The following is a 27,752-nucleotide window of genomic DNA, read 5'->3' as shown; positions in this document are numbered from 1 at the left end:
ACAAACAAACATGCTTTTCAGGGTGGAAGTCATGGCAGCGGGCAGAGGTTCTCAATCCTTTAACAACCAGAATTTAGAATATTTCACACTTGAATAATTCCTAACCACCCATGCAAAACAAAGAGCAGTATCCTGTAGTTTATGCTGGAGGTGAGACTCTGGTACATAAGCACTGAAGTGTTTGCGGCTTGTATCAGTTCACTTTTCTCATTTTTGTTCCTGTAATTCCAGATGTTTACAGATGACAGTCTTGTGTTAGAAGGCAGCTCCACAGTATTATTCCTTTCCATTAGTTATATTCCGTAGCCATTAGCTTTTTTTATCAAGTAAGAACCTTATTGCTATAGTTACAGGAAAGTTGTTTTGTCATATTTCTTAATTCTGAGCCATATATCTTTCTTAGTTTAAATTAAGTTGGGAGTCAGTGCTATTGTGTATCTATGTAGAGGTGATGAGAAGAGTATTTAATGTAGGAATCAGTTGCTGATAGTCTCACCTAGTAGCCCTACGTTACAGATATGATAAAACGACAACGTGCTCTATTACTCAGTACTTAAGTACATGCTACAATGATAGTTTGACCCATTGTGTTTTGGTAAATATGCTCTATCGAGTCTGTGTCTAAGGGTGTTGATTCTACTAATGGGTATCTAGCTATGTTATTAAATGCTTGACAATGTAAGTACATGAATGGCCTTCGATTTCCAGGAGTTTATTTCCCTTGATTTTTGGATGCTTGAACTTAGTATGCTGAATTGCTTAAAAGCAATCACATTTAAAATGTTGGAATAGAAAGATTTCATATCATGTCCAAGGCTCAAACATTGTGACCATGCAAAGATCTTTTGTAACTGATGGATGCGCTCTTGTTGCATATTCTAACCGTTTCAAACTGATGAATGATTGATTGTGAACTTTTCCATTTTATTATATAAGTTTATAATGAAAAACAATTAATTAATTGGAACTTGCCTTGCCCTCAAGCTGTAAACAGAGTTGTCATTGCCACTGAATCTGAAAACACAGAATACACACAAATCTGGTCATCTTGGCAGCTCTAGACGATGCTTGTATTTAACTCAGTGTAGCCAACTTAATCTTTGTCTATATGTAGAAAAATAGAGGGTTTTCTTTCCCGAAGTTTTTCTTCCAGTTTAGATTTTTTTAAATAAATGTGGACCTCAAGATTTTGATTCAGAGCAGAAGTCAGTGTTCTTTGAGTTAGTGCAGAAATGGCCACTGGCTTTGCACGTTTCCATTTTTATGTGTCTGGGTTACATCTAAATCAACATCAAAGTGCACTGAATCAATAGCCACTTAGCAAAACCTGATTATATGCATTTCATCTAATGAATCAATATGAGTCATTAAACCTGTGCTCTTTGCACTATCCTACACTCTTTGATCATCCCCTGTATTCAAGGATCTGGCAACAAGACATAATGAATTGTGGCTTCCGGCTCTTGAACACACAGCTAGGTTGGGTATTTGCCATCCTGAGACTAGAGTGCAACTGCAGCGTTTGTCTGACTTTGGATCATATAGGCAATCTGCAGAAGATAGCAAGGCCATAGGGAGGAGAATTATCCATGTTAAGTGATACAGCAGCTGTGGAAAGGAAAGAAACAGGGCTTTGGGTTTCTCATTACAAAATTATTATGGTGCGTGGTTTTAATTCTGTTAGGTGCTATCTTTAGTGGGGTTGGGCAGACAATTAAAAAAAAAAAAGAGAGAGAAAAGGTCTTGGATTTGTCTCACTTTCAACAGATTCCTAAGTGGTAGAAATGCAAGTTAATCACCATCATCTCCCTTTACTGTCAGTAGGCAAAGTCTCTAAAAAAAGTGAGATGAATAGCCTCCCAGGAAGTTCCTGTTTGTCTGCATTGACTTATGAAGGGAGCTTAACATGACATGTATAGACCTAGTTTTTAGAAACCTAGGGGTAGGTGAGAGATGAACCCCATCAATGACATCATAAGTCATGGGGCAATCAGATATTACATTGATTCATTTATATAAATACTGTTGAGTAATCTACAACTGCAGGACATGTACATTGCTAACCTGTGCTACCACATAAGTTTTTAGTCTCATGATTTGTTGCATTTAGTTTTTTATATCTTGCTTTAGATGACCTCTCTGTAGATGAAAGTTTTCCTGTGTATTTGTACAACACATAGAAGTACATTGCTGTACCTTATTGTTTCTTCACTGAACAGCTATTGTAGTGAAACAATTAAATTAGTAGTTTGAATGGATTAGTTATTGCAAAACTGAAAGTTTCCTCTTAGTTGTCATATCCCAAGAGCAGGGACTTTGGTGATGGGTGTAATGGTCTTGCCAGCCAGAGGGCAGGTCAGCCAGTAAGTTTGTCAGTGTTTGTCACAGGGTTCAGTTGCATCAGTTTGGAGTCTCAGTGAACTGGTGTGGGGAGGTGCTTCCCACTAGAGATGTATAGGATCCAATGAATAAAAGATCCTAGCTTTGACTTAAGTTACTGTGACTGTATTAATTACATTAAAGCTATTCTGTAAGTGGCCTTAGATGCTACAGTGCTTGGCAATGGTTGCAAGAAGCCTGATCTGGAGCAGTATTCAAGGCTCTGGCTCAGTTGCGAGCAGGCTCCTGGAAAGCAGATTTGAGCAAGTTAGTCTTCTAGATTGGGATTAGTAGCACATAGGATGCTAGCACAGAGAATTTTAATCCATCTGGTTGGAAGTTTTAAAACCAGTGTGTCCCAGCTCCATCTTGTTGACTGCAATTAGCCATCTCTGTGAAATAAAAGCCCCAAAACTCCATGTCTTGCTTGAACTTTGACTTCTTGCTCTTCCCATTTTCTCTTCTATAGCTTACTAATTGGAATACTCAGCAAAGTTCTTTAACTTTCACAGCCTGGGAAGGTTTGACTCAATACCTCCTATATTCCAGAACAGTACACAGGCATTAGGTAGGACTTTTGTGGGATAGAAAAGATTCCTTACTAGTGTGGCTTAGAAAGCAAAAATAATTTCCCACAAAGAAGTTTGAAACTGCCACCCTACAGTTAGCAGTGTCCACTGGGTTTGCTGCTCATTCCTGTAGCAATTTGGCATACTTTAAGCAGTGTTTAAATATGAATGGAAAATCATCCTCAACTGAAGCAATTTATTCTTGCAACTGAGTAGGCAAATCACTAAGATGGAGTTAATCTCTTTTTCTGAATTTATTATCATTCCTTCATTCCTATCAATTCATTGATTCAGCTTCACCAAGAGTGCTACCAGCTCTTCCTTTCAATAGCGCATAATCTGCTGGGAAGGGCAGCTTCTTGGAGTTTGGGAAATTCAAGCTGCAGGGTTTGATGGAATCTAAATATTTATTGTTTGGTCAACTGCTATCAGTTGATAGTATCGGCCTTTTAAAGCTAATAGTCGCTGCTTTGAGAGTGATTTAAAAGGCTGCAGTGTTGTTCAAATTGATTAGATTTGCACATTCTTAAAAGACTGGATTTGTTAGAGGACTTATGTGCTAAACACCTATTTTCTCAATACCCTGCAAGTCTTCATCAGGAGATACAGACTTTGAAGTTACCTAGTCCAAACCAAAGTAGTACTTAATGGTATCCAGTGGGACAAGTGTAAATGCCTTGGGAACTTTCTGCCTGAAGCCTTAAGCAGAAGTTTGCTTCCAAGGAGATTCTTCCTAATTTGCTATCCTCAACTGTATATGATAAAATTCCAGCTCAGTGCCACTTCACATACTTAAGGTACTTCATTGAATGTTTCTGATAACCTCATTAGGTGTTTATGTAGCAAATTTTTAGATTCTATTGCCTACCAAATGTTTTGGTTTCTGTTAATTAAATTAAGTTCTTATGTGAAAAACAAGGAAGAACGAGGACTCTGTTGTTGGAACACTTTTTAAATTGAAAAACCTTCTGTAAGATTTTTCAAAGTACTACTAAGAAAAAAAGAAAGGAAAGAAAAAGATAACGATCCACCAAGAAAAAATATTATTCAGATTTAGAGCATAATATTGGCATCATCTTATTTTTCTTCACTTGGATCTTATAGCATGAGGCATCTGAAATAATAGATTCAATAGAAAAGAACACAAATGAAAAAAGAATGCTGGTAAACGTGGCACATAGGAATTACTTTATCCAAACTAGGTATTTAAAGTTGACTAGACCTTTATTAGTCATGTAATCTCTCCTTCTCATTTTCTCATTTTTGTCTTAGAGGAAAACTTCCTCCAAACATAAGTGTCATGTCCCAGCTTTGATGTGTGAGTTGGCATATCATGGGGGAAAAATACTAATTGGTAATCTGATTTAGAAAATCCCTTGTATTTCTTTGGTCCTACACTATGTATATTTAAATAGATATGTTAATTGTTATATATTAGAAATAATAAACACAATAATTATGCTGAAAATTATGTTAATAAAATATATTAAAAATCACGAAGTTCAGCTCTGGGCAAGAAATATCTTTTTCTGAAGAACAGTCTTACTGAAGGTATCAATGAGTAGCATCATAAGGAAAAGGATTAAAGGAGAAAAATTGCATGAGGGTTAAAAAAATATCATAAATCATCTTCTAACTAAGGAGCATAAAATCATGTATTATTTCTTCCATTTCTTCAATTATTAATGTCTGTATGTCCTCTTGGAACTCATTGCTATGAAATTCAACAACATTATTTCCACAAGAATTATTCATGACAGATTCCAAAAAACAGAGATGACTGAGGCACACAGCAAAGCACTGTAGAATATTCAAAAATGTGTTTCAGGAAGCCCAAATATATACCCTGCTGAAAGCCAAGAGAGCTAAAGCATGGGGGAAAAATAAGACAAACACAGCTGACCAGGGAAATACAGGGAGCAATGAAAGAACAGATAAAGGCACACAAGACACATAAATCAATGGGGTCATTGCTCCTAGCAGGGATAAACAAGTCTAAAAATAACCAAATAAGGGGATGATCACAAAAGCCAAAATTGAAAATATAGAGAAGATAGCAGAAGCCATAAGGACAAACCATAACAGATTTCACAAACACATGAGGAACAAGAGGTCAGTGGGAGAGACTGTCACCTCCATATGTGGTCCGGAGAGGAAGTCAGTGGCAGAGGCTGCTGGGAAGCCAGTGCTGCCTTCCCCTTGGTGTGCTTGCTGGAGTGACCACAGGGAACATGCCAGGAACAGGGAAAAGTGTCCTGGAGGCAGAATCTGAAAAATTAATGCAACAAAGGATGAGAACAGAGCAGGTTAAGAAAGAAAAAGAAGAAAATAGGGCAGCTTAACAGTAGACTTCAGGTCTGGTGGCCTGTTTCCTAGGTTTCTGAAAGATATGGATTTTTTTTTTAACTCTCTCACTCTACAAAGTCTACAGTACATGAGGTATATGTAAACTATGTGAGGTATACAGTTGAAAGGCAGAAGGAAGCTGGTGCAAGATAGTATTTTAAAAGTTTTAAAAGAAAAAACATTGCAATGGTAGATTTATTAAGTATAAATCCAAGTACAGCCAAAATCAACTTCAGGGTTATGTAATAACTGATTAAAATTAATTAGGAAAGAGTTAACAAAACCTGAGTTGAAGTTAACTAATTATAGGACAAGGATAAATGGATACAAATTGAAAGAGGGGAATTCAGGCTGGATATTAGGAAGAAGTTCTTCACTGTGGGGAGGATGAGATCCTGGAACAGGTTACCCAGAGAAGTTGTGGATGCCCCAACCCTGGCAGTGTTTGAGGCCAGGTTGGACAAGGCTTTGAGCAACCTGGTCTAGTAGGAGATGTCCCTGCCCACAGCAGGAGGGTTGGGACAATATGATCTTTAAGGTCCTTTTTAACCCAAACCACTCTATGATTCTGTGAACTAGTATAATTGATTTCCTTGGAAAAATTACATATTCCCAAGCCTTAGTGTTGGACCCAACCATTGAAATATACAAATATTTGTTTTTGTGGTTGCTGGTGTGTCCTCCATTTTAATTCTATGAGCACAGGCACTGAGAATAGATTAATAAAGTTATAAACTAAAGTCAAGTTCACAACTTTACTTGAATAGCTGAGTTGCAAATAGTTAATGAGATTTATAAAAGCATCAAAGTCATCAGGCAGCTAACTGGAATTGATTTCCATTGCCATTTATGCATTTTCCAGGGGCCCCTGAATCCCAAGTAATGCCTTAGATTCTCACAAACTTTATAAAATATTGTGTAGAAGGCCATAAAGCTATGAAAAAATATTAAAGATGACAGTGAAAACAATTTATTTCTACTTTTGACAAATAATTTGTATCTAAAAAATTGTGCAGTTCTTCTGAGATGTCAATTCAAAAATTAAACAAATAGATGTTATTTGTTATCCCCCTGTCCTCTGCCTGATTTCCTACACTTTTGTGAATTCCAAAGGAGACTCTTTTGAGACATTACTAGATGAAAACTGTTACAAGTGTTTAGTGTTCTTAAATGAAAAAAGATTGGAGCAGGGTGGTGTTAATGTTCTGGCTTTAGAGTGACAAACTGCCCAGGGTTGGATGGGGCTTTGAACAACCTGGTCTAGTGGAAAGTGTCCCTGCCCATGGCAGGTGGGTTGGAAATAGATGGTCTTTAAGGTCCCTTCCAGACCAAACCATTCTATTATTTTACTAAAAGTTCAAGTTTGTGTGAATGTCAGTGGCCAAAAATTTTCACAGTTACTCATCTACAGATGCTCAGACTGCTTGACGTGTCATCTTTACCTCTTACAATGTTCTTAGAGAAAGAAAGGAAATCCTGGGGATTTCTGGGGCTGACCCTGCTTGCATCTTTGAAAATAAAGATCAGGATTTTGAGAAAATATAATTTAATGATAATGTCATTGAAGAAGGTATAGTGAGGGTAATATTCACCCCAAAGAGAAGGAACAGAAACCAAGAAAGCAACAAATGATAACCTGCTTGCTTAAATCATATTGAACGGATATGCAAATTTCAAAAATCTACCTGAGCCCTGGAACGTGACCCACTCCTGTTTTCCAGGATGCAACCTCTATTAGACGCCTAAATGCAACAGATTCTTCCCTACTTGTCCAGCCATTTCCTTGGGCACTACACACACTCTGAATTTCCATTTCTGAGGGAAAGTTCATGTGCCCTCTCTCAGAGGTCCATAGGAGAGTTTAAATAGACAGCTACTGAAACACCATAGTACCAGGGGAAGCACTAAAATAAACCTGGAGTGGTCAGAACTACAACAAACAGTGCTTCCATTTTACCTCAGATTTTATGCACTGTCCAGACTGATGGAGATGGAATTCCTGTTTCTGCCTTGATTGTGATGATGTGGGATATTTTCCATGGAAATATATCCTACATTTCCTCTTGTTTCTGGGTATCTGGGTCCTGACCAAGAGAAGGACTCAGAGGAGAAGAGACAGGACAGTCATTTGTCAGTGAGCAGTACTGGTTATATAGGGACAAGGATTTCTGCTATATTTATAGGTTTTACATTGAAGCATCTTTGGACAGAAACAAATACAGTCCAAGGAGAAAACAACAGAAGCTTAGGGCTTCCCTTCTTTCCAGGTTTATGGCTCTTAAAATTACTGAAGGTTTGGGCTGTTGCGTGCCTGTGGTGTATCAGAGTTTCTTGCATCCAGCTGCACTGGGGCTCATCTTCTATAAAGGGATGCTCTTCCTCAGAATATGCCGCATGACCTGCTGGATGGAGCATGTGTATATTCCTTAGATATCTGCGTCCCAGGCAGACTGTGAATGAGTGGTTTAAAATTTGGGTAAGACAATATTTAAGTTAGGTACTTCAATAAAATTCTTTTTACCTAAGTAGCAGTTTAAGTAATTGGGATGCATAGCTGCTGGGGTGCAGATAAGTTAGACCAAGATCAAGACCATGAAGACACAACACTGAGCACTCTGTAGTACTAAATGTGGTGAAAACTGTTTTTCAGTGGTCTGTCAAGAGAATGGGAAGCATTATTAGAGTGGAAGAAAGTGATAAGAGATCTTCAGTGTTTTGTCATTGGGATAAAGGGATCGAGAATATAATGTAAAATGGGAAGTTATAAGTAGATATGCAGAAAGGGCTATAAAGAACAATTTAAATGTCTCAAAACTAGGTAATCAGAGGAAGAAGACTAAAAACTGATATAGCTTGAGTAGTGTTTATAATCACACAATAAAAAAGTTCAAAGAGGAACTTCTTTGAACAAAAGGTACTATGGAGAGCATTTACTCTGCACAGATTATAGAGGTTACATGGGGTGGATCAGATTCAACAAACATGGATTATATGACCTTAGAGAAGCAGGTGGCTACTTTGATGGAAGACCATGACTCTGAAATACTATTTATTTTCCAGTGCATTAAAATGATTGATGATGAAGTGGTACTCTACTTTGAAAAGTATGACTTCCTTCATTGACAAAGGTTTTTGTTTATTGTTTGATTTATTTTCAATGTGAGAACACTTGCAACACTGGGCATGAAAACTGTTAGTTTTGGTTTTGTTGAGGATCTTGCTTTCCCATTTATCTGGTCTTGCAGTATAATAGAGCAAAACAGTGGAGAATTTAAGAGCGATCCAATATTTATAATAATAATAATAATAACAGCCAGCAGCATTAAGAATGTGGTCATATTTTCATTATTAAAACAACATTGAAATGTATCTTAACTGCACACAATCAAAACCTTACTGAATATTACAAAATTATGAAGCATTGCTTTATTCCTGGTTGTTGTACTGATACGTTACAGGTAGGATAAGATTGCTGGTTTTTTTAACTGTATTCATCTGCCTTAGAGAAGAGTGTAACATGTTGAAGAGAAAAAAGAATGAGAAGGAAAAACACACATTTGTATCAGTTCTGAAACTGTTATGCTGTCATATGCATGTGACATTTTCAGGCAAATGATAGTCATTTGCAATTTCACAGGTTTTGTAAGTGTCCTTCCCCTTGGTCAGTATTGTGTAAGAAGCATTTTACTTTGAAAACATGCATTCTGAGAACAGCAACTAATCATGGTGTAGAATTAGTATATATGACTAAATGAAATCTGGAGGATAGTGTAATAATTTACATCTTTTCTTTTTGCACAGTGTTTATGGATGTCCTTTGGCAAAAAAAAGAAAAACACAAGATAAGCAACCCCAAGAACCAGCCCCCAAAAGAAAACCCTTTGTGGTTAAAGCAGACAACTCTTCAGTAGATGAGTGCTATGAAACTGATGGAACAGAGGAAATGGATGAAAAGGAAGAGGAAGAAGAGGAAGAGGATGAAGAAGAAGAGGAATATTCTGATGATAATGAGGAGCAAGGTGATGAGGAGGAGGATGATGAGGAGATAGATCGAGAAGAAGAAGAGGAGATTGAGGAAGAAGAAGAGGAGGATGAAGAGGAAGGTGAAGATGTGGAGGATGAAGAGGAGGAGGAAGAAGAAGAGGAGGAAGAAGAGGAGGAGGAGGAAGAACGTGGTAATAATCAGAGTATTAGTAAAAAGTAAACAATGTGTGTTTTCTGGGTTAATCTTCTAGTGTGGTGTGTGAGGATTTAGCTATGTGGTTCTCATTAAAGCTAATGGAAGTCATGCAGTTAAATCTCTCTGCTCCACACTGAAAATATACCCCACTGTGTTCTCCTAACATTTATTTTAATAAGTCTGTCTTCCAAATATTTTTTAATACACCAGCACTCACATTTCAAACAAGGAGGGTGGAGGTGTGTTTATGCTAAAAATGCTTGCATAAAATGTAATCCTAGTAGTGGATTAATGCATGCAGTTACCAGGAGAATATTCACAAAGGTACAAGCAAAGCATCAGCTACAGCTGGGTGCCTGTACTGATCATTTGCAAGTGTATTTGCTAGATCTGCTTATAGAATGTCAAAGATTGCCCACATAAATTCTGTCACAAGTTTGCAGATAATTTTTGTGTGTAAAAGTGGACCTCTTCCCTTCAAAAATTTTGCCCATACTTCCCCTTACCCTAAGAAACTATTCAGAATTAACTATTATAATATACTTTGATTCTTTGAGGCTTGAATGCTGTGTGCTTTAGTTGATTCCAGTAAAAATAGTGACAGCTTTACATCAATAACGTCTTTCTAAAATTTATGTATTTTGGTTATCATGCTATGGCATAAGTGCCATTTAGACATACAGGTCACTGGTAGTAACTAAATTAATGCAATAGCAATGTGATTAGCCTATTCGACTTCCTCTTTTTTTGGGATATTGGACTTTATATAACCAGTACTTTCAAAATATGTGTTTAGTGTCCATTTACTCAAGAGTCCATATGCTGATGACAGACATCATAATGCACTGGGGTGAAATGAAGGAATCATGCAAAAATTAATGAACTATCTAAAAAGTATTTTGTTCCCATTTTCAGGGAACACGTTTTTGGTTGGGTAGATTCACCTTTCTAACCAATAAAAATATAAGAAAAGCTTTCAGCACTCCTCAGTTGGATTCCTCTTAGGAACCAGGTATGAAAGTTGTATGACTTTTGTTTCAGCATTCTGTAAGGTCAGATCTTAAATCTTAAAGAAAGACTTTGAAAGTATTCTTTCCATTTGGGCAAGATGGTGGCCAGCTGGGTGGCTATAACACTTTCTCAGATACTGCATCTGTAGCATTTCCTCAATTGCCTGAATTTGCCACAAAATTGGTAGAGAATAAATGGTCGATCTTAAAAGTTTCATGAGTTTGATGCAACAGGGAAGCCATTTCCTTTTGCAGGGAACTCTGCTGTTTCAGAACCTGGAAGAGAAGCTGTGTTAAATTAGGCTGATGTGCAGCTGGTCTTGCTCTCCTGATGGGCAAGCACAGGATGTCCAGCAGTTTCTTTAACAAATAATGGTGACTGAGTTTGTTGGTGCTTAGGTTATGGTGCAACTGCTGCTGTGATTTCAGCTGACATTAAAAACTTTGAATCTACACTATCAAAAATTATAAAAGGAAAAAAAAACCTAAGCAAAACTCAAGAGCTCAAGAAAATTGCTTCTGCCAAACCAGCAGGCTTGACACTCAGTTTATTTTTCTATGATAATGAAACACAGTGGTTTAGTTATTCCAACACAGTTACACATGCAGTTAGTGGTCCTAATCAATGTGAAGAGGCTGACATTGCTTTTTGACTGCTTTCCTTCCATATATAGTAGGCTGTGGTTAAGAACTGCAAAAAATTCACAAAGGTACCTCTGTAGCTGCTCTGCATATTACTTGGAATTAAAACTTAGGTAGGTCAAGTTTTTCTTTGGATTCCATGCTATTCCAGTAATAAAACAAATCTACATTAATAAATATATATATATTCTATGTAAAAAATTAGCCATTAAGAAAAATTCCTCATAAAATTGGAAAAGTGATAATAGAATTTTATGAGAAAGGTATTTAATGATCTTTTTGAGCATCAACATGGTAATCACTATGCAACAGTGCCAGTTAGAGCAAAGATGATTTACAAGAAAGAATTCCTAGCAATTAATGAGGAAGGCAGTATGAAGTTCCTTATATCTATGCCAAGGAGTGGAGAGTGATAACACTTTGGTTTTGGTGAGGTCTAGAAGCTAATCAATGAATCAGATTTTTTAAAATAGTTTATTTCCTATTGATTCCAATAGGGATCCTGAAGTTTCACTTTATTCTGCTTGTAGCAAAAGCTGTATTGGTGGAATTTGGACTGTTGATTTTCTAGGGGAAAAAAGTGCAAAGTTAGTGCTCTTAAACTTTATGGTCTAAATATAACTCTTACCTTTATCTGTTGACTGTATGGAAAATTAGGTCTGTCAGCTATGAATTTAGTTCATACAATCAGTTGCTGCTCACTACAATGTAGATATTGTAGCAAACCACCCTATAAGTCACCTTAGCAGGAAGTCTGAATGTGTCTTAGTATTCCTATCTCTAGAAACCAAATGCAGAATTTATCCACTGGTCACCAGGATGCCTGACAGTTCCCAAAAAGGTTTCTGTCACTGGTGCTGTAGATGATAGCTGTTCAGAAAATTTCCATAAGTAACTATAGCCTAGGTGGACAAAAGAGTTAATATCATAAATATTGGTGCCAGAAGGTTAAAATTATAAGTATTGGTGACAGAAGAATTCCTCAACAAATACAGAACAGGACTATAGAGGAAACAATTGGGGAGGGCAGGGAAGGGAGAGGGTAGGAGCATATGGGTAAGGTATTTTACTGTTTCTTAGGCCAAATTTAGTTTTCTTTTAGAAAAGGGTAAATCCTGGGAAACAAAAGTGCATCACTGGCATGTCATTGCTCATACTTTTTTGGTTTAAAAGAAAGTGAATTTTGAGTGGGATTCTCAGAGGATATAGATATTATAAAGGTCATGTAGGTAAACAGTTCTTATTGAAAATACTTGAGCATTCACTGAAACCATCACAGCCTTTGAAAATCACATCTTTGTAGCCTTGTCACTGATAAACTAAAGGACTTGGAGAATGCAGATATGTCCTAAGGAAACAGTCTCACAAATCTCAAAATAACAATTTAAAATTAAAAGGAGAAAAAAAACCAAACTTTTTTAAATGAGTCCCCAATTCCGTGCCCGTATTTCTGTACACAATCCTTTGAACCAAAATTAATGCTAAAAACTCTCCATCAATGGCTAACATATCCTCTTGAAATTTCCATTAAATCTGAATCTCTTTGAAGAACAGATATCTATCCATCTATCTATGAAGAGACTTGGAAAGCCCTTATGTTCAACAGGTCCACTAAAGGAAAGATGAATCTTTGTTATTTCCCTTATATCCCAGGAAAAAATGACAGATAGATGACCTGTGTTATAACATAACCTGTAAGTTGCAATACAAATGGGAAGGAGTAAGAGTAAAGGCTGCTGTTGGAGTGCCCTTTCTCTGTGATGACAGCTGCTGAGAACCTTTGGAATTCAGAGGAGACACAGTAGAGGTTTTTTAATAATAATGCCTAGCACATGGACATAAGGATAGATGTTCTGCCTGTTTTCTTATTTCATAGAATCATAGAATTGTTTATTTTGGAAGACATCTCTAAGATCATCAAATCCAACCATATTTCTTTAAATTGTAGGATGGTTTTTAAAAAACTCGTAATATGTTTGTGTTTTTTCTTTTACTTGCATAAACTCAATGCAGACAGATAGACCCTGAATATAATACACCTGTAAGCTCCATTAAGACTGTTAGTGCCCTCCACTGTCTTCTTGATCCCCTCTGAAGTGCTTCTGAAGCACTTATGTCCTCTAAGCTAGAGGAGATGCAAATATCAATTTAAAAGATGAAAGAAGCTCATGCGCTGAGGAAAGCATGGTGGCACACAGCTTTCCAGCTGTGCATGCTGCTGAAAACACTCTTGATAAAGTAAACATCTTCATAAAATGAAGACAACATATCTGTATTAGCAAGGTCATCTGTTAGCCTGCTGACCACTAATCATATTCATTTATTTAAACTGTTAGCAGGAAAGTGGTCATCTCTTTGGTGAACACAGTAGGTGTTCAGTATTAATCAGGGCAGGGAGCTAAACTCATGTGTACCTCAGAGGAAAAGCACCTAACAGAAGTAAATTATAGCTTTAAATTAAGAAGCCAGAAAGCAAAATTTCACTGCTTAGGGCAACGTATACAGAAAAAAAATTATTTTCCAAGGCTAAAGAAGACTAAATAAATACGTGATGGTTACAAGGTGAAGCAGATCTAAACTCCTTGCTAATAAAGTCTATTGCTATATTACACCTTGATAAAAGAAGATAACCTGTGCTTAGAGTGTCTCATCAATAATAATCTGAAGAACAGAAAAAAACTAGAGTTGCTGTGGAAGACATTTATCCTGGCCACTGCATTGGTGTCCCCAGGATAAGAAGTTAAAGTTTCCTTTCTGGTCTTGTTACGAAGTACTCCAGCCTGGGAGTCATTGGGTCAAACAACATCATAAGAACTTTTATTGATACCTTCTTTTTGCATTGAAGATGCAGGCATGGATTACAACATGTTCTGCTGTTTAGCTGTTTATATTTCCTATGGAGAGATTCAGACTAAGCATTTTTGCTGAAAATTTTTTTTGGAAATAATGCAGTTAAAACATTTGGAACAGGTAGTTCACAGTTGGAAACCTCAGGGTTGCTGGAGTAGGGTGGGGAAACTGCTAGCTGGTGAATACCCTTTGAATATTTCTAGTTCTTGTGGAAAAAGTTCAGATAATTTTATTACCTTTATTATGTGTTTATGATTGGTTGGCTGATTGCTTAAATATGACTCAGATGTTAGTTTAGTAAACTTTTGCTTACTGCTGTTTTCCATGCTCAAGGTCTTTACTGTTTGCTGCTCATAGACAATATAATTTAAACGCATTAAACAGCATTATTTAAACATTATTTTCTAATTCTCAGAAGTGAGATTGCGTCTGATGCTGAGCTTGTTTGCATCAAGACAAATCAAGTGTAGCTTTATGCCAGTAGAGTTCCATTTACATGAGGTGGTGTGTTGCACGTGTCATCCCTAACTTTCCCTCCCCTTGAAGAACTGTTTTAGAAGACTTCATTCTATGTGAATGTTTAATTCAGAGGCTCAGTAAACCTTCTGGGCTGTGTCTAGAAACTTTATGTAGCCCTTTTCATCTTAACCTCCACGTTTAAAGTTCGGGATGTACTTAAGTATCATTCTCATGTAGAGATTTGCATATTTAGCTCCTTCCCTACAAATAAAAGGCCTTAAATGATAATGTGAAATATCTCATCCTTCAAGAGCAAATGATTCAATTATAGCTTTATGCAGTGTAAAGAAATTATTCACCTTTGACGAGACAGAATTTTGTGGATGTCAGCAGAAATCCTGTAGAGGACATTGGGATTCTTAGAGAGTTCAGGGTCTGAACTGAAGACCTTAGTTCCATGAAAGCACTGTGGAACAAATTTGGCACCACAATGCTGCTTCATTCTGAAACTGTTTTACGTGACATGGGGTTGCTTGTTTGTGTTTCTAATACACTAAACCTTTCCTTCAGTGTTAGCTGAACGAGATGTTGGGCCCATTGTAATGTCAAATTGCTTCAGGGCTAATCTGTGACCAAACCTTTCTCTAGTCTTGCGGCAGCAGTAGGTCCACAAAGGAACCATGTCTCAGCAGTGCTGCTTTGGATACTCACAGATTGCAGTCCTCAAGAAGAGGCTGTGCAGAGGTTGCCTTTTCTGCATTTCCATTGCATCCTTCTGTCTGCAGGAAAATGCTGAGTGGATCCTTGATTTTGCCTATTTCATTTTTTGTCTGGACAGATCACATAGTAAAATTAATTCTTTCTGGAATAAGATGGATTGGAGAAGTAATTAAAGTACTGTATTCTTGTTCTCATTTAGACTCTCTGTAACCTGTTCACTGCCGATGATCTCCTGGTTTTGGCACAACTGTGCCAAGAAGCCGGTTACTTATGTGTTGTAGTTCTTTAAAGAACCAATAGTGAACTACATTATATAGCAGCCCCTTGCATCCATATTTATAAACATAATATGCTGTAGAAGGTCTCACATCTGGGATATGTCATTCCTAGAAACATATTCATGGGTTGTACAGACCTGAACTCTTTATGCTTTGGCTTTGAATTCCTTTGCCTTTCACAGTGCTACTTCAAAGGCTGCATTGCCCACACTGTACTGCAGCTTACACAGTGACCACAGACTCTGCACAAATCCTTCTTGACACTACAGATGTAATGATTCTATAAAATAACTTTTGCTTGGTTAATGTTAGAAGTTCCTATTTTTCCTCTTGTGTTTAGAGTGTATCTCTAAAAGCAAATTATGATCACCCTATTAATTCACAATTCCCACTGGCCTTAGAGTGTTTGTCATAACAGAGTGAACACAAACAGTAGCTTTTCACTCTGAAAAGCAGGGAACTTTATTTGGTAGCTATAATTTTACCTTACTAGAGTTCCTCCCAGAAATAATAAAATGAAATAAAATTGCAGACTGGATTGGTAATTTCTTCTGATCCATATCTGTTCTCACTAATCAAATTTACAGTCCTAGCAAATGCCTCAAGTCACATAAATTTTGTTTAACTGAGATATATAAACCTAACAAAGCATTCTTTTGAAACAAAAACATGGATGTGTAATGAACATATATATGTAATCCTGAATACTTTTGTACTATGAAAGCGTTTCTTCCTTATTTTGCAGGTCTCAGAACAATTCAGTTTTTTTCTTTTGTCACCTCTATCCCATATGACATAGTCCTTTTGTACCATAAGAGTTATTTCCCCTTCTGTAAATTAATGTATTCTGCTTTTTACTTTTTTTTTTAAGAGTAGAGACTGTGGGAGCTACAGTTCATGAGCTGGACAGCAAGGAAGGCCAAGTCATTTAGCAGAAGAGAAAGAGAACTAATGATAGGAAAGAAACCACCTAAAGGAGTCTGGGTTTGGTCACTGTTGTTGATATCCTCAGAATTATTTGGCACATTAAAGCTTCATACAGAAAGTACTGAAAATAGTCACTAACATTAAGCATGTCAAGTATCCATAACACCATGTGAAAACCATGGCAGCTATTATATGCTTTGTGCAGCAAATATTACTGCTTTAGCAAAAACTTATGGTGGCTCTGTCAGAGAAAGTTAACAGGATTGACAGCTCAAGACTTAGTGGGGTTTTTTTAGGTGAACTCATCATCTGATAGTTCTGTCATCCCAAACCCTTAATTTTGCAGGCTATACTATTGGTAGGAAGAGTAAGTACTGCTGTGACACTAAAGGAACGCCACAGAAAACCTGAATTCACAATTACAAAAGCAAACAAATCGAGCAGCCATTTTCTTCCCTGTTCTCCGCAGACATGGATTACTGATGGAATAAGGGAAAGGTCTGTGTGGCACGAACACTTCCAGTCACCTAACACAGGAGTGTTGGCAAAGATGCCCAGGCCCATGTCACGTTAGAGTTCTGTCATTACCTTTTCCAAAGCAAATGTGATGAGATTCCTTATTTGTTATATACAGTTTTAAGTCATGCTATGCAACTGCTTTTCTTTTCGTTTCTATTGTATCAAATCTATTGTTTCACCAACTGCCTGCACTTATAGAAATTCTCTATAAACAAGAAGCATCTGCTAAACAGTTTCTTTGTCACTCTATAATGAATAGGGCTAAAGTTTTTACAGAAGATTGTCATTCTGTCATCTGCAATAATTAAAACATTTTCTTTATGTTCAATTTTAAAAGCTGGCATGTACTGGAAAGTTAAAAATTGATAATTCCTCTATTGCAATATGTTGAAAAAAACTTTGGCCTCCAATCAGTAAGAACAAAATATATTTTAAAAAGTAATAATGGAAATAGTGAATAACAAATCATTATTACCAAACTGTAAGGAATAGGACTGAAGTTGAACTTACAAAAAGTATACTAAAGTTCATCATAGTGTTTGTTTATCATCTAATGAGCACAGTCTGTGAATGTACTCTGAAAATACAGCCAGAAAGGACAACTTTTAAGTGAATAGTAACTGAAATACTTTATTAGGAGCCAAGGATCCCGCTACATTTGTGGAATGAGATAAATGTTTCAATATAGAATGGAGTGTAAATTCTGCCCAAATCTGTAATGCAGGTGCCTGAGTTAATTTTGAGAGGTGATGAAGAAGTTCAGTGCCACATGTCCTTCTTTGCTAACACAGAAGGTTGGAGACTACACCAGAGACTGCTTTGCATAAGCAACACTCTTACACATTCTAATGGAGCTCTCTCATTCCCTCAAAAAAACATTCCAGAACTGTTATACATATAGACCAAAGAGGGTCATTCTTCTGGAAGAGCAGGACATGCTGCATTCTGTCTTTGCTCTAAGGACTTTCTAACTGTCTCACGGCTTGACTTACTCTTCTGTTTTCTGCTTCCTAATGGAGCTGGAATCCAGTTTAGCTTTTTATTGTGGTGACTAGCAAACTTTCATGGGAAATGTGGTGTTGAATTCACGTAAACTGTGAGAGCTTATACTCTTAGTCTCTTAGTCTTATAGTTCTTTAGCGAGTGACCCACTAAACAATGCATTTCACCTGGGTAATGGGCAGGAAGGGGTAAGCAGTGAAAATACAGAAGGAAACAGGCAGTTCCCCCCTTGGCTACAAATTGGGCAAGGCAGTCAAAGCAACAGTTCATGGGAAGCTGTTTTCTTTTAGTGTGCGTAAGAGCATACCTATTGGATTAGGTTTCTCTGGGAACTTATGTATAAAAAGACCTAAGATCTAGAATCCTTCAGGGCTTAAATGTTAGATAGGTAGAGAGCTTCTTAAGGCTGGAGCTGTTTCAGTACATGTAGAAACAGAGCCTTGAACAGTTGATCAATGTTAAGATGTCTCCCAGGTTTAAGCCACAGATAAGCATAGATGTATCACCAAGAAAAATAGAAATATGACTATTCCTTTCTATTCAACATGTCACATAAGGAGTCTAATCTGAAAGTCTTGAAAAAATTAGTGCTGCTGCTCATAAGATTTGTTGTGAGTGATTCATGTTGAAATCCCCCTTAAAGATATGGTATGAGTTTAAGAACAAATTTGATTCAATGGCTGAAGAAATGGAAACAATAAGTTCCAAATGTAAAAGAGAGGACAGGGCTTATACAGGGAAAAAAATGCAGAAAAATGTAAAGGAATGATTAGGAGGTCAGCATGGTAGTACTGCAGAGACCAAGTGAAATATACTGCTAGGATTCCTTCCCAGACAGCAGGAAATGACAGATGTGAAATCTGCAGTCTAGAATCTGCATTATGCAGAATCTTTGAATTAACAATTAAAAGGCTATGAGGTGGAAGATCAGGGCTAGACAAAATACCCAAACCCATAGGTCATGCACCACAATCTTTTCTGTTACATTTTCCCCTCTCTAGTAATATGTGAACATTTTCCTGTAGTTCATGATGTGTTGTAACTTACTGCATCTTTACACCTTAGTGATGGAACTTTATATCATTGTCATTAGTAGAATCAGAACCAGATGCAGGCAGAGCACTTCTAAAACCCCATCCAAAATGTGTAGACTCTCTGAAACTTTTTATAATATTGAAAAGAAGGATTATTAAACTACACTTGATCTATCGATAAGATGCAAACAGCAATGAGCCAATATTACTAACTGTTTAGAAATGCATAACTAAAAGTAATAGCAATGTATTAATTAAAGAAAGAATAACTGTCCTTTGGCAAGTATGTGTTTTGCTTGAAATCTGCAATTGTGCATCATTGAGAAGATAGGCAGTGAGGAAATAATGTACATAGTTTATCTGAGTTTTAGGAATGGATTTGATGCAATTCCATTTAATAAATTAATTCTGAAGTCATAAAACATAATACAGCACCATATACAAAGGGACAGAGAGGAAAAGTTCGTTGGATAGGTTAATTCCATTGGCTCCTAAGTAGCTCAGACACTTTGGTGCACAGAAAATTAAGTTAATGAGATTAGAGCCTAAAAATAATCACACAAAGGGCAATTGAAAGTGAAATATGTTAGGGTGAAAAACATAAAAACAAAAATAATTTCAGGCAGAAGTAAATACACTGATTTTATCTCATGTACATTATTTTCACCAATGAACTCAAGCGAAATAACTTCTGAGTGGAAGCATCCTGAGACCAGACTCAGACTTAGGTTTTAGTTTTGTACAGTGTAAGATTATCTCTGTACATGTGTGTACTTTGGAAATTTGGCTATTGAGGTTAATTGTTTGATTAATCCACTTCATTGCTTGTTGTTTCTGCAAGTGTAGAGCTTCAACATAGATGTCATGCACCAAGGCTGTGCTGCTCCAGTCACTGTGACACTGGCAACAAACCCACTGCCATCGTAGCTGGCATGTGTATATTTAGTTGGAAATGTATAGAAATCTATATAAATATGTAGGTGTTTACATTTGTCCAGCAAATACTCTCCTTTTAAAAAACACAAGCTTTCATCATCAGGACAGACATTCCAGTGCAGATCTGAACAGCACTGGGAAATCCCTCATAGAAGGATGAGCTAACAATTTCAAAAATGGTAGCACTGTGTGGCCTTTAGGTGAACAGGTTGTTGGAATAACCTCACTGAAAATATCTTTGCAGATGTCGTAGTGACATAAAAAGGTGATTTATATCTGTTACCATAGTATGCATTTCCTGCATTTGACAGGTGTCTGGTACTCTAATCTCCTTCAGAGACTCTTCCAGTCACATAGGCCATCTGTACACATGATATAGATAGCAAACAAACAGATACTAAAGACTCCTTGTAGTTGGCTGAGAACTACCTGCACCACTGAGTCACCATTTTCTCTTTTTTGAAGTCCACAGTTCTTGACTGACTGCAGTAGCATGATGTGGTGGGTTGACCCTGGCTAGATGCCAGGTGCCCACCAAAGCCACTCTTTATCACTCCCCTCCTGAGCTGAGATAAAGACAGGGAGAGATCAATCACCAGTTACTGTCATGGGCAAAACAGTTGGCTTGGGCAAATTAATTGAGTTTATTACCAATCAAAATCAGAGTAGGATAATGAGAACTAAAGTAAAGCCTCTTTCACAGCCCCTACCTCCTCTCCACTTGCAGTGCACAGAGTTGGGGAATGAGGGTTATAATCAGTTCATCACATGTCGTTTCTGCCATGGCTTTCTCCTCAGGGAGAGAAATCCTTCCCCTGCTCTAGCCTGGGGTCCCTCCCATGGGAGACAGTTCTCCATGAACTTCTCCAATGTGGGTCTTTCCCATGGGCCACAGTTCTTCAAAAACTCTCCAGCGCGGGTCCCTTTCATGGGGTGCAGCCCTTCAGGCATGGGCTGCTCCAGTGTTGGTCTTCCACGGAGTCACAAGTCCTACCAGCAAACTTGTTCTAGTGTGGGCTCCTCTCTCCATGGGGCCACAGATCCTGCCAGGAGGCTGCTCCAGTGTGGGCTTCCCACAGTGTCACAGGCTCCTTTAAGCATCCACTTGCTCCGATGTGGGGTCCTCTATGGGCTGCAAGTGGATCTCTGCTCCACTATGGACCTTCAGGGGCTCAGGGGCACAGCTGTCTCACCATGGTCTGCACCACGGGCTGCAGGGGAATCTGTTACAGCGCCTGGAGCAGCTCCTCCCTCTCCTTCTGTACTGACCTTGGTGTCCGCAGGGTTGTTCCTCTCACATATTCTCACTCCTCTCTTCTCTGGCCACACTTTCTTCTGACCAATAACTAAATAACTTTGTTTTTTCTTCTTAACTTTGTTATCCCAGGGTCATTACTACCATCGCTGATGGGCTCAGCATTGGCCAGCAGCACATCCATCTTGAAGCCAGCTGGCATTGGCTCTATTGGACCTGGGGGAAGCTTCTGGCAGCTTCTTACAGAAGCCACCCCTGTAGCCACCCTGCTATCAGAACCTTGCTGTGCAAACTCAGTCCACATGGTTAAAAGAGTAGGTTCACATTTGCCTTACTCGTTCCTTCTGAGGCTGCAGTTAACAGTGCACGTTCCATTGATCCCAGCTTACAGATTTTCCTGCTTTTGTATCTTCGTTCACAGTAATCAGATCATATCTATGTGAGTGAATAAAACAGACCACAGTCCACTCATTTCATGCTGAGTTCAACTGTTGCATGACTTGGGGGCATACAGCTAAGCTTCTACCTTCCAAGATAGGGTTACCACATTCAAACTTGGGAATGGTCCCCAACTGGCACCACTTCAGTGTGTCTGGACATTGCTGGAAAGGTGTTAAGTCACTCGACTAACAATCATGCCAAGGCCTCACTAAGAGCATAGCAGTATGAATAATTACATGCCACTGCTTGGTCTGGTTTTCTGTCCCTAATTAGTTTATACTAGAATGGCTATAACCAAAGAGGCAAAGAATCTGTTATATTTAGTTTCTCCTTATTCTGTGGAGTACTAGTCAGCCTTCCCTGTCATGAAAAGATGGGGAATGAGGCAAATGTAGATGAAATAGCTGGATGGGGGATAAGAAATAAAAATACAAACACCCTAATGAAAAGCTTTACATTTCAGATGAAGTAAAGACTGGCACTCATGCACATAGATGTCTTTGTCTTTACAGATTCCTTAGCACTGAACTCATTGAGAGGATAGAAAGAGAGACAGGGAGAAGAAATTTCAACTGTACCATATTTAGCAATTCCCTCATCCTCTAGAATGACAGTGATGTATGCCTCTGTCCCTTCTGCTAGTCAGGTCAGATTATTATCAAAGCACCAGCAGGTTTCCTTTGATAATCAAACACAACTATAAAAAAGTAATTAAACTTATAATGGAGATCAAACACATCCAAACAGATATAATTTTCTCCGTATAGATCATGCAATCATAAGCATCTCTCCCATCCAAAGCATCCATACTATCTCATCCACACCAGCCTTTCCTAACATGTCTCTGCCCACAACCTAACGATAGTTCCTGTTGGGTAGCTCCCTCATTCCTTCCTCCTTGCAGTTCCTACTGTGTCATACGTTGAAATTCATCAAGGATCAATTTGAGTTTTGAGTAAAAGCAGTAGGGATAGGATTCATCCCATCAATTTAATTGATAACCAGTCAGGAGAAATAGTCACTTTTAGGGAATAATTCAGCCAATCTACTTTAGATATCTATCTTAGGATGAAAAATCATATCTCAGGATGCATGTTTTTGTCCATTGCCTGTAAACAGAGTCTAGATGTCTTAATTCATATGGAGACGTTCAATATGGACATCTGACACTAAATCAGAGATCTGAACTGAAATGAAACCAGTAAAAAGAGATGATGTATCCCTATACTGAAAGTTTCCAACCTGTCTTTCTTAGAGATTTGTGTGTGGGAAGGAAAATGTTACTTTATGAACTGAAAATGTGTTCTTCAGGCTGCATCTGTGTAAAGCAGTGATCATGGGTGGGGTATAGGCACGGGTCACTGTTGCCTGAGCAGTCTTAGGATTAGCCCCAGGAGAAACTCTGTACCAAGAGCTCTCTGAGTGGGTGTTCTGCCATCAGTGCAGCTGGTCCTCAGCTCTCCTGCTGTCTCCCTGCTAGATCTCAGTGTCTGGAGAATAGGTTTGGCTTCCTCATTCCCTGCTGCCCTGCTGAGCTGTGGAAACCTGAGAGAAAGCAAGAAACTGCCAATCTCCACTGAATCATTATAAGGCTGTGAGACAATATCTCCCCTCCCTCATATAGATTTCCTGGGGAGAAGTAGGATGAAATGAATACCAGTCATCAGCTAAAGCCATCTCATTATCTGCCCAGAAAGAAGTCAGGTTAAAAAAATTAAGGGCTGCCTGAACCTGATTCTCAAAGAAGGGTGGACCAGATGGGAGTGACTGGCTAAATTGTATTGCCCTTGCAAACCCAGCATATCCACTTCTTTTCACAGATAATCCCAGCAGATTCCTTCTTGAACCTAAACATATACCTTCATACCAAATATTGCAGATAACTGGAAACTAAACAAGCAGGCTCCATACCAACCAGGGACCTTTTCTACTTAAATGGATGCCTGTAGTTAACTGAAAAGTATTTTCTGCTTTCTCTGTGGTAGAGAAAAAAAGGTAATCCTCAGCAAATTCATTGCTTTTGACTTTTTTGAAATAATGTTTAGCTATCAGGATGAAAAGACTGGAGATAGTAACCAGAAGTCTGCAGGAAGTGATTATTCCCCTTTATGCAGCACTTACACTTTTGTATGTGAAGCAATAGATCCAGTTTTGGGCTCACCAGCACAAGAAAATCTTGAAATACTGGAGTCCAGTAGTGAATAACCAAGATGATTAAAGAGCTGGAGCACATGATGTACAGCAACACTGAGAAAAAACAGTTTGTTCACTTGAGGAAGACAAGGGTAAGGGGAGAACTATGCTTGTCTTGCGCTACTTACATGGACGGTGGAGAAAAGATGTAAGTGTGCAGCATAAGATGCAAGAGATGCAAGTTGTAAAAAGAGAAATTCAGTTTAGAAATAAGAATGAATTTTTCACTGTGAGGGTGGTCAAACACTGGAATAGATTTCCCAGAGATGCTGCGGTATCTCCATCCTAGAAGACATTCAAAGCTGGACTGACAGAATGGGACCCTGATAATCTGCTCTAAACTGGCACTTTCTTTGAGCAAGGGTTGGACCAGATAGCCTCCAAGGGCCCTTCCTGCTACTGCTGCTTCATGATTCCATGGCAATGTAGATGAAATGTGACAATCTCTTAAGATCAAAGAAAGGCAAGCTGCACCTTGTGGTGAAATGACAAAATCTTAAACATATTGGCTTGAGTCAGAACCTTGATAATTTTTAAGAAGCTGTTGCAGTCTGACACTTGAAGCAAAATTACGTCAGTCATGGTCTTGTCAGAGGAGCTGTCAGATATCCTCAGATCCTTTTCCAAAACTGTACTGATACAGGTAACTCATCGGGATTTGGAGTGGGAAACGTAGATGAATAACAGATGACCTAAATTTTAAACGTACGCTGCATCCCCATTTGTGTGGATTAACTGATGCTCTCTCCCTTTATGTTAATAGGAATAACCCAGGTAAGAACATCCATATTCTACCAATACTTTATGTGAATATTTGCAGATTAGGATGCTATTCATGCAGGTTTGACATAAGCAGAGGCATAATAATAGGTTATATGGATGGCATAAGAAAAAGATTACAGAAAACTAGATCTTCAAAATGCTTTTATGCCAAAATAATTTATTAATATTCTGTTTAAAATATATTTTAATAGCAAAAAGCAGGAAAAAGATGAAATGCTTTTATATGTCAATAATCACTTCACAACAGGAAAGAGATTCAGATTTATGAAGATCCCATTTGGTCCTTAGGGGAAAGTAAAAAAAAAAAGAAAATAAAAAGTAGTACTTAATTTTTGAGCAGGCAAAACCAGATAAAAAGTGGAACCTATAGAAAATTCAAAGATCAAAATGTAATAGAAAAAAAAGAAAGAAAACACATGGTAAGCCAGAAAATTATGTATATTTAAAAGTCTGTATGGGCTTGCTGCACTGTGGTCTTCCCTATTATTTTATAATACTGACTCCTACTGTGATGTGCTGTGTTCTTCAGCTCAGAACTTCCTTGCCATGCTTAATGACTTCTACTCTTCATTTATTTTACTTTGAGCTTTGGTTATTAGTTGAATACTATCATTATAGTAAGAGAGTCAACAGTAAATCCCATTATTATAACAATTGTAAGTAGCTGTAGCAGGCTAAGGGGGGCGAGTGGAAAAAAATGAGATATAATGGAATAGTTAGACTGAATCAAGTAACTAAGTGAACAGTTATCTTTTTCTTTTGCCTTTCAGTAGTTATATGAAGTCCATAAAGGAATCAAGTAGTATAAAAACGAGTCACTTTACCTATAGCAGTTAGAGTAAAAGAACTTCAGGAACTTTTGCAGAGATGAAGAAAAGATTCTTCATGCACAGGTCAACTTCAATGTTCAGTGTGTCCCTGAATAGGCATTTTCAAAGGCTTGGGCTCTGATGCAAATCATATGTTAGTAGGACTGTTTAGACTTTTAGGAGACCTTGCTTAGGTCCTCGGAGGGTTACACAAGTGCTCTATTTCTTCTGTGTGGAGTGAAGAAGTTGAGAGCTCACTGAGTTTTCCATCTCTTGAGTTTCCTTACTCATGAGATTTTCCCAGAGGAGAAGGCAATGTACATACAACCCCCCATCCTATAAGATGCTGTGACTTTCTAAGATTTGGGATTCTTTTGTGCCAATGTTGTCATGCTAAATATTTCTCATAGACCAGTTATCACAGATTGTAATGTGGAGATGTGTGCATGCACCTCACATTACAGCTCAAAGGGAGGAAAATGATGGTGCAGTAGTATCGTATGCTGAGCACTTAGGAATTGACAAGTAGCAGTGGCAAGAGCAGTGAAGTGTTTTAAAGCAGGCAACGCTGCCTGGATAATGAAACCATCCATCTGGGCAGGAAGCCTGTGTGACCACATATAGGTGCAGCTTCTTAGCCATCGTGTTTTCCTGTGCTTGAGAGAAAGTGAGTAATTTAATACATAAACAACAGATCTGGAAAGTCTTGTTTTGAAGTCTTTGTCCTTTGGTAGGAATGTAGCTGCTATTACTGAAGTATCATTGCCTCTCTCTGCAGAATCTCTCAGTCTAAATGCTATATATTTTCCTTTTCAAAAGGGAAGTGCTGTTTTGCATGACTCCCTACACTAAAACCAGCAAGTCATTTCTTCTGCCAAAAAATGGGTTAAATATGGATGTGATAGGAACAAAAGGAGGAAACAATCAAGGATGTAGAGGCTATAGTCCCTATTCTCCAATGACTCCCGGTATGACATGGAAAGAGTCACTCAACTCTGTGTTTCAATTTCCCATTTGTAAAATGGGTTTAAAATACCTACCTCACAGGGGTGTTGTGAGGCTTTTTAAAATAATGTTTGTAAAGTGCTTTGAGATCCTTGGATGAAAGGTGCAAAAAGAAATCAAATTATTCACTTTTTTTAGTGCAATACAAGTGCACTTCTGTTGAGATGGCTAAAGGCTTCCAGCTCTTTGTAGCTATTCTACACTATTCTTCACTATAATTTCCTCCTGTCATTTGTTATATCCACTGGGAGTTAAAAAGAACAAATTAAAAAGAATATCTAAATTATCATGGTACTGTGTGGATGAGAGCTAAAATAATCTGATATTCTTTTTAAATTGTGTTGTGTATTCTGTGTCCATGCAACCCTAAAGCTAACAGAAAAAGGATATATCAGCTTTGTGCGTTCTTCACCTAAACTGGCTAACTTGTGTCTTTGTGAGACAACTCAGCCTCTTCACCAAATAAAAAACTTCAGTTTGTGTCACCGGTTCCGAAATTTATGCAAGGGGTGGAGTCAGTGTTCTAGTTCTATGCGTTTTGCAGTCATTTAACAGACAGCCATTAAACAGCACAGTGTAAAGGTAGTTACTGAATTAAAGGTTAAATCTTAGGAATCACAGAAATGTGAAATGAAAGAGAGATTAGATTTTACAGAGCTGAATCAAAGAAAAGGCATATAGGCTCACATAGAGCTGCTGATCTAACGTACTTTCCAGGAGACCCTTAACTAATACACAAACTGATTGAGTATTTAAAATTTCATTTTAATAAACAGGTGATGCAGGTGCCTCACCAGAGCAAGCTCAGAATCCAACTGTTTATTGAGATGATATGGCATGCATAAGTATCCTTTTCATTAAAATTAACTGTTGCATGGAGATAAGAAACATGAGCAAAATAGTTGTTAAAGAGAGGGGATGCAAGAAAAGGCCAAAAATTAAAAGAGGAGAAATGAAACTCAATTTAAATATGTTTTCCCGCCTCTCTCATCTGGGATTAATGCTTTACACTTTCTTCTCCTCTGCCACTTACTGAAAAGGATACAACCAAACACTGGAATAAAAAATACTTTAGTTACAGCTTTCACTCAGCTTCCCTACTCAAAAGAAATTTAGATGTCTTCTCTCATACAGTACATGATTCATATTTTGACTTTTCATTTGTGGAGGCAAAGTATAACATATTCCTCCCATTGGTGATCATTTATGTGACTCTATTCATGTAAAACCAAACATAAACTCCCTTTTAAAAGAAAAAATCCCTGAAACTTTGCACAATTCAAAAGCTGGCCTGGAATAGTCACTACATACCTAAGCAGTTCTCAGGATGACTTGAGCAAATATGGGTTTTTTCCTACTCTGTATTCAGCATTATGTTAGAGCTAGATTTGGACTGATTTCACCAGTGTTAGTAG

The 27,752-nt window shown here is 37.9% G+C and overlaps 1 protein-coding gene across 21 annotated transcripts in view; it reads left to right on the top strand.

The window, feature by feature from the left end:
• The window catches only part of MYT1L (myelin transcription factor 1 like), a 305,799-nt gene that overhangs the window by 195,736 nt on the left and 82,311 nt on the right, over nucleotides 1-27,752 (top strand). For 16 of the 21 annotated variants that reach the window (XM_064650442.1, XM_064650448.1, XM_064650457.1 and 13 more), the window contains exon 6: nucleotides 9,096-9,469. In XM_064650442.1, coding sequence (XP_064506512.1) covers nucleotides 9,096-9,469 — 374 coding nt within the window. Of the gene's footprint in view, nucleotides 1-9,095; nucleotides 9,470-10,393; nucleotides 10,487-27,752 lie in introns of those variants that run through there. The other 5 variants (XM_064650451.1, XM_064650443.1, XM_064650453.1 and 2 more) reach the window with 2 other exon arrangements.

This window comes from Pseudopipra pipra, chromosome 3, assembly GCF_036250125.1.
Source record: "Pseudopipra pipra isolate bDixPip1 chromosome 3, bDixPip1.hap1, whole genome shotgun sequence".
Lineage (NCBI taxonomy): Eukaryota > Metazoa > Chordata > Aves > Passeriformes > Pipridae > Pseudopipra > Pseudopipra pipra.
Note: the sequence above shows the minus strand (reverse complement) of the source record. Positions and strands in the feature narration are given on the sequence as shown.